This window comes from Nicotiana sylvestris, chromosome 3 (assembly GCF_000393655.2).
Source record: "Nicotiana sylvestris chromosome 3, ASM39365v2, whole genome shotgun sequence".
Lineage (NCBI taxonomy): Eukaryota > Viridiplantae > Streptophyta > Magnoliopsida > Solanales > Solanaceae > Nicotiana > Nicotiana sylvestris.
This window is the reverse complement of record NC_091059.1, coordinates 158,377,144-158,385,303: the sequence shown is the minus strand read 5'-3', so window position 1 is coordinate 158,385,303 and position 8,160 is coordinate 158,377,144. Positions and strand designations below refer to the sequence as shown.

The following is an 8,160-nucleotide window of genomic DNA, read 5'->3' as shown; positions in this document are numbered from 1 at the left end:
ACAAAAATGCATCGCGGCCGCACTGGTGTCTGCAACACCTGAACCTGCATTTTGTTAAGTCCAAGACCTCCCGGGCCCCATTCAAAACTCACCCGAGCCCTCGGGGCTCCAAACCAAACATGCACACAACCTTAAAAACATCTTACGGACTTACTCGTGCGATCAAATCGCCAAAATAACATCATATACATAGGATCAAGCCTCAAACACATGATTTTCTTTTCTTCAACTTTCATAACTCAAATTCTCCATTTTTAGTCCGAAACACGTCATATGACGTCCGTTTTTAGCCAAACTTTACAGATAGTACTTAACACATATTTAAGACTTGTACCGGGCGTCGGAACCAAAATACAAGCCCGATACCTATATTTTCTAACTCCTTTTTCATTTCAAATTTTCATATCAAATTTCAGAAAAACAATTTCTTTCAAAAATTCATTTCTCGGGCTTGGGACCTCAGAATTTAATTCCGGGCACACGCCCAAGTCCCATATTTTTCTACGGACCCTCCGGGACCGTCGAATCATAGGTCCGGGTCCGTTTACCCAAAATATTGACTGCTGTCAACATTATGCATATTAATACCAAAATTCATCAAATGTTTCACATAATTCACATATTCTAACATAAAAACTTTTTGGCTATGCGCCCGAACTACGCACGCCAATCAAGGCAACTAAAAGCGAGGTTTTCAAGGCCTCGAAAGCGCAGAACAAGGAAGAACTACGGTGATGACCCTTCGGGTCGTCATAGGCTCTCTCTTTATTATTGTCTGGCATTTGTGGTAATTGAAACTTTTTACTCTTTCTACCATTCCATAAGCTTTGTCTATTAGCCTAACACTGTCTAAAGCCAAAGTTGAGGCAGAAAAGGGATAGGTCAATTGCGAAGAGCTGATAAATTCAGCTATTCAAACCATAGATGAAATCGGGGGAAGGGTTGATTATGCTGAGGTGAGAACTTAAACAATAATAATATATTTCATATGGATATAAACAATAGAATATCAACTGGGAACTCAATCTGTTCCCATTATCAAAAATTGATGGAACCGCTGTAATTTTCAGTTTCAATTTATGCTTGTTGGTCTTAATTTTCAGATTGTTTGGTCCAACCACAAAGTTTTTCATAACGTACAATCTCATTTCATGTATTTTTAATTTGAAAATATGCATAACAGCTCTTCCAATAGTTGCATGAACTCGATCTCCCTAAAATAAAAAATGTGAAAAGAAATTTAAGTTAGTAATTAAGGCGCATAAGTTGAAGAAAATACATCACAACTCGAAAAAAATAACATGTAAAAGAGTATGCACCTTTTCATCTTGAATAATTAATTCAATTGAATTAGAATTTTCTAGTTTCTCGCGGTCTGGAATGTGCCATAATCTAACAACACGAACCTTTAAATTCCAACTCATTTTGGACATTGATAGTTTACTGATATAGTTATAGTTTGGAGCCATACTTTGCAGAAGTTTGTGTGGAAGCTAAATCCTAAGCAATGTAGAGAAGCCAACCCTAAAGAAAAGTTGCTTAAATAAAGATTTCTATGAAATACTATCATAGTAAATCATTTTTATGTATATGAAATCCTAATATTTAAAAAAGGCATGTATAAATAAATTTGTATGTATGAGTTCTGAAGAAATGATACGAATCTTTCATTTTTTAGTTTTTGGCATTTTTTTTAATTTTCAACGTTTTTTTTGTGGTTAATTAAAATTTGTTAACCACCAAACCTTAATTTTTCTTGTCTTTTTCCTTTGTCCTCTTGTTTGTTTTTTTAATACTATTTTCGTTAATATAATATAAATATAAGATACAAAATGTTTATTTAATCATTTCATTCTTAAAAAAGAATACCTACCATAACTGAATTATAAACAAAATTTAATTAAAAATACCTATAATAATGTATATTATTCGCAAATAAGATCAGATACAAAACTTGTACTAAATATAGAATTATTATTTCAACTTAAAGTTAATACAAAACAAAATTTTAATTGATTTTTTTTCAAAAAAGGATACCTACCATAATTGAATTATACATAATATTTAATAAAGACACCAAAACTCATAAATAAAAAATATTTATTTAATTATTTCTTTCTTAGAAAAGAATACCTACCATAACTGAGTTATACACAAAATTTAATTAAAGATACCTATAATATATATATATATATATATATATGATACCTATATTAATGTATATTGTTCGCAAATAAGGTCAGATACAAAACTTGTACTAAATATAAAATTATTATTTCAACTTATAATTAATATGTAAGATACAAAAAAAGAAATTTTAATTGATTCTTTCTCAAAAAGGATATCTACCATAACTGAATTATACACAAATTTAAATAAAGATACCTATAGCTATAATATATTTGTTTTCTTAATGAAATTGCATCCCTCTTTGTGTACGTCCAACATATTCTCAAAAAGAGAATATTTTTAGTTTTAAAAAAATAAATTATACACAATTTAATTAAAAATACTTATCGTAATGTATATGATACTTATATTAATGTATATTGTTCGCAAATAAGGCCAGATACAAAGTTTGTGCTAAATATAGAATTATTATTTCAACTTAAAATTAATGTGTAAGATACAAAACGAAATTTTAATTGATTCTTTCTCAAAAAAGGATACCTACCATAACTGAATTATACACAAATTTAAGTAAAGATACTTATAGCTATAATATATTTGTTTGCTTAATGAAATTGCATCCCTCTTTGTGTACGTCCAACATATTCTCAAAAAGAGAACATTTTTAGTTTAAAAAAGAATAAATTATACACAAAATTTAATTAAAAATACTTATAGTAATGTATATGATACCTATATTAATATATATTGTTAGCAAATAAGGTCAGATACAAAGCTTGTACTAAATATAAAATTATTATTTCAACTTAAAATTAACGTGTAAGATACAAAACGAAATTTTAGTTGATTCTTTCTCAAAAAATGATACCTACCATAACTGAAATATACACAAATTTAAGTAAAGACATCTATAGCTATAATATATTTGTTTGCTTAATGAAAGTTGTATCCCTCTTTGTGTACGTCCAACAGATTCTCAAAAGGAAAACATTTTTAGTTTAAATGTTCCAATAATTGTTTTTGATTTATTAAAGAATGAAATTCAATTTACAAAAAATCTTGGACTACTACTTTCATTAAATATTTTTCCATTTATAATCCAAATTTTTTGTGTTGTCTTAAAATTGCCAAATGACTTCATTTTAGCTTGCCACTTGGCTTAACCACATTGCAAACTACTCTCCTTTTAATATAATATAGATATAGATTTTAAAGTTCACGTTAAATTGTTTTCAAATTAAATTGAGAAAGTAATTCTTGTTTTAGTGGATTAATAAGTAAATAATACATTCTTTCTGGATCAAATGTAATATTAGACTAAAATTAACACAAAAAAATTATAACAAATTAATTTCTTAAGTTATGACTCACATTAAATTAGGTGTAAGATGCTAATTAATATGTTTAACCATTTTCTTTCGTCTTCCTTAACTCCTTGATGCCTACCCTATTTACTCCATGTTAGCTAGGGTACAAACCTAGCTAGATTCTTGATGCCAATTACTAATGCTTCTTATGCGTGCAAATTAAATCGCCGAAGCACATAGAGTGATCCAAATTCTGCGGCTATGTACTTGTTCCTTTGGTTGAAGTATTAACTAAGGTGGTCGGTCTCATGTCAATTGAACAAAACATATTATTCCAAACTACTTCATGTTTAATCATGACATTTTAGACTTTTATGTAATGAAAACCCTCATGACATTTCACTTAATATATATTACCTTGCCAGCATCTTCTAAACGAGTCAATAATTTCATGGGGCATGTAATAGGTATTCAGTATAATATCTACAATTCGTCATAAGAAAAACGGGAAACACGGTGTTTATCAGTGAATTATTTTGGTCTATTACCAAATAAATTTTTAACCGTGTTTGACTCATGCACTTTAAATTTCAATTACTGGGTAACGCCGACGACATACATCCAATGAGAGAGCTAGAAGTAATTGGTCACGGTTTTAAAATGAACTTATAACTTTCTGTTAAAAGTTAAATAAGCTTTAAACAGAAAAAGGATACATTACATGCATCCTTAATGTGTAGTGGGGAGGACCATTTTTAATGTATAAGTAGAAAAATTAGAGTCTTCCACTCAACTTAGAAGAAATGAAATGCACCTTGGTTCTCCATCTCTCAATTGTTTAATCTAAATTACTTTATAAAACTAACGTCTTTTTCATTTTTATCATGAAACAAATATCAGGCAAGCGATGTATGCACATGATATTATTAAACGACTAAGATTAAAGCAAGAGAGTAACTTTATATTATAAAGTAAGAGAAGAAGGATGGTACGAAACATTTGGCGTTCAATCATTGAAACAGTGCCAATGAGTATATGTTATATACTTATATTATTAACTTTTGTATAACAGCATAAAGTACCTACCAATAAAAGTTATCGAGCGTAACAAAATTAATAAACTCTATTTCTGTATTTCTGTCAATTTGAACCATTCCTTTTGCTTTTCTTTTTCGGTTCGACATATGACCCTTCCCATGCATAGAAAAACATAATGTATATGTACCGGTGTCAAATTTTGCTCCAGGCTAATCCGTCCAGACTTGAACAAGTTGGCTTGACATGTATGTTTATTGGCGAATCACTTTGGGCATAGTTCAATTTATCTCATCTAAAGCTTAGGCCAATTTGAGTTGCATATGTAACCGAAATTGGCAATTCAGGGTGTGTGACCTAGTGATCAATGAAACGGGTAAGAACTATGAGCTTTCATGTTTAAATTTCAGCGGAGGTAAAAAATACTAGGTGATTTCTTCTCATCTATCCAAGCCATGGCAGATAGAGTTACATGGTGCCTATTGTTTGTGGGATGTGACAGGTATCCGAAATTAATTAAGGTGCGTGCAAGCTGGTCTAGACACCACAGTTACCGAAAACATAAAAAATATAACTCAAACTGACCCATATGAAAACTTATCAAAACATAGAGAATAAAAAAATTATTGAGCTTGATTTGCTGAAAATAACCATACCAAATAACGAAAAGAATATTACTCCATTAGTTTGATTTGATAATTAAACAAAGTTTAAAAGAACAACCAAATGATTTTTTTTTTTTATGAATTGGAGGGGTTAAATTATGACCCATTGTTTAGTCCAAATTGACTTGTTCATTGTGAACCAAGCAAAACATTCGGCGAAACCGCCCAATCCATTTATCGACTCATTTATTTTACCCGCTTCAAATATATGAGGTTTTTGGCCTCCATGGCTTTTGACAATACTAAAATTAAGAAAGTAGTTTGTTTAGATCTCTTATGTATAAAGGACGGATTTCTTATATGTAAAAGAAGATCTTCTATGTGTAAAATAAGATATGAGGTCATAAACGAAAAACAAAATGTAATGTGCCACAAAACCATTTGAACAAAGAAATTGAATGCATGTATTCCTTTATAACTATAGAGATCGATAAGTTAATGACAACCCACTAGGAAAAGATGAACCTACTAAAGCAAAGCAAAGGGAAGCATATCCAGGATTTCGTCGGCCATTGCAGCAAATTGATCTCCTCAATAGCCACTAGCAGCACCCAAAATCCAGAACTGGATCGCCCCTACATTATTGATGCCAAATGGCAGGCAATAATTGGTCCTTCCATCAATTCTGAACTGTTTTTTAGCTGATTAGGAGTTCATTTTCTATATAAATTCATTAAAATCAAATGCCCTCCAAAAAAAAAAATTAATTAAAGCATGAGTTTTAAGCCATAGTGCAATTGGGGATAGGTGGATGACATAATAAAGGAGCATCCTGGGATATTGCCATTGCACCTTCCTTTTCAGAGTGCTATTTTGCATTTTAGAATAGAATATTTGTCCAAATAAAATATACTATACTTTATTATAGTACAAAAGTTCTTCCTCTGTTGCACCCATTTTCCCACCTCCTGCATGCCTATATAAATATGTCGACCAACCTCTCCTTATTTCAGTGTCAAGTAATTCTTGTGCAACTCTAGCATTGTGGGTGAGAGACACAGTGCTTGAAATTTGCATTTCTTTAGCTAGAAACATACAAAAAGAGATGGCTGCTATTTCTGGTCACTGGGCTTTTGCTTTTGGGGTCCTTGGTAAATAAAGTCTATTTTTCCTCCATAACTAACATAACATTTACTAAATCATTTGCATGCACCACTTTGTTATTTACTTTCTAGCATAAATAACTCTTCGTCTTTTCTTTCTTTTTTTCCTTTTGCCAATTTGCAGGTAACATTGTCTCATTCATTGTGTTCCTTTCTCCACTGTGAGTCTCCATTTGCTATTATACTTTTTAATATGTTATTGTTTTTTTCCACAATCTGACTTAACACTATATAACTTCACACCTGCAGGCCCACGTTTTATAAAATATACAAGAAGAAATCAACTGAAGGCTATCAATCAATTCCATATGTGGTTGCTCTATTCAGTTCCATGCTTTGGGTTTATTATGCATTTCTCAAGACAAACACGACCCTTATCATCACTATAAACTCCTTTGGTTGTTTCATTGAAACTATCTACGTCGGTTTCTATCTTTTCTACGCACCAAAGAAAGCCAGGGTATGCTTTTACAAGAAATCGAGCATTTTTTTCTTCGGAAGATTTATATTTTATTCGCTTTTCTTTCCTATAGCAAGAATGTAACTTTGATCTTCAAAATTTAATTAATGCAGATTCAAACTGTGAAGATGCTCGTATTATCAGTAGTGGGTGGCTTTGGCGTTATTGTCCTTGTTACCCAATTTCTATTCAAAGGTGCCGCTCGTGGTCAAGCTGTTGGATGGATTTGCCTTGTATTTTCCTTGTGTGTGTTTGTAGCACCCTTAGGCATTGTGGTGAGTTTTTACGTACAAATATTTCACCTATTTCAAAACTTATATAGTCGTCTTCATTTATTTCCCCTGTTTTCCCATGCATGAAGAATATAATGCTGATGATTTTTCTCATTTTATGTAGAGACAAGTAATAAAAACAAAGAGTGTGGAATACATGCCACTTCTCCTATCCGTTTTCCTCACATTAAGTGCTGTCATGTGGTTCTTCTATGGTCTTCTCGTAAAAGACATTAACATTGCTGTAAGTTCTATTTTCAAGCATTATATACTTAATTTCTATACATATGTTGAATCTATTCAGTGTATTTACTTCCGTCTTTATCTAGATTCCAAACGTATTGGGATTCGTCCTAGGAATTCTCCAAATAGTGCTCTACGTAATATACAACAAAAAGGAGAAGGCCATTTTAAAGGAGGAGAAAGTACCGGAGAAGATACAAAACCATGTCATTATCGTAGATGATTACAATAATCAGAAACTTCCAGAACTCACAGAGGAACAGATTATTGACATTGTAAAGCTTGGTTCACTTATTTCCTCAGGAAAAATTCACGTGGCTTCGTGTCTGCATAATTCTAAATGTGGAGTTGAAGCAGCTAAAGTTGAGAATATGCCCAAGCTGCAAACTGCCGAAGCCTAAGAAGTGTTACTTTGATTTACTCTGTTCTAACTCCTTGTTTGTACACATTAATTATTCTAAGCTCATAGTTTCCTGTTATAGAAGTAATTAGCTTTCTAGTTAGAAAATAGTCGTCTTAATGCAGAAAACATAGCTGTCAGTCATTGATTGTGGTAGCAATAAAATAAATTTTTATTCAAGTTCATTTGCGTTAAACTTGATTTCTATCGTTTTTATGCACTACCAGCAGTAAAAAGTAATCCTTTTTTTTTAATTAGATGATCACGTTTTACGTGGTCGATAATGTTGTTACATCAAATTTGAGCACGTGCGCAAGCAGATATCTTCAGTTGCATCTTGTGTCACAATATTTGCATTTGTTACAGTATGACTGTGCACACAAATAGCCATTTCTCGTTTATGGCTTTAATGCCAGCATGCAACGTGCATAGAATTCAGTTCAATATTATCGAGTTTAAGTTTTTCTATGCACTATCAGTGTATTTTACACCATCAGGTTTAGTTCATCTATAACAATAGATAAATTTTCATGAAAAGCCTTATA

At 31.5% G+C, this 8,160-nt stretch overlaps 1 protein-coding gene across 1 annotated transcript; it reads left to right on the top strand.

Annotated features, from left to right (window-relative positions):
* The first annotated feature begins 6,097 nt into the window (after positions 1-6,097).
* On the top strand, positions 6,098-7,800 carry LOC104210903 (bidirectional sugar transporter SWEET12-like). The gene is made up of 6 exons (XM_009759865.2): positions 6,098-6,228; positions 6,365-6,401; positions 6,490-6,700; positions 6,814-6,975; positions 7,097-7,216; positions 7,302-7,800. Exons 1-6 carry the CDS (start codon positions 6,183-6,185, stop codon positions 7,614-7,616), a joined length of 891 nt encoding a protein of 296 aa, XP_009758167.1. The 5' UTR covers positions 6,098-6,182; the 3' UTR covers positions 7,617-7,800.
* The last annotated feature ends 360 nt before the right edge of the window (positions 7,801-8,160 follow it).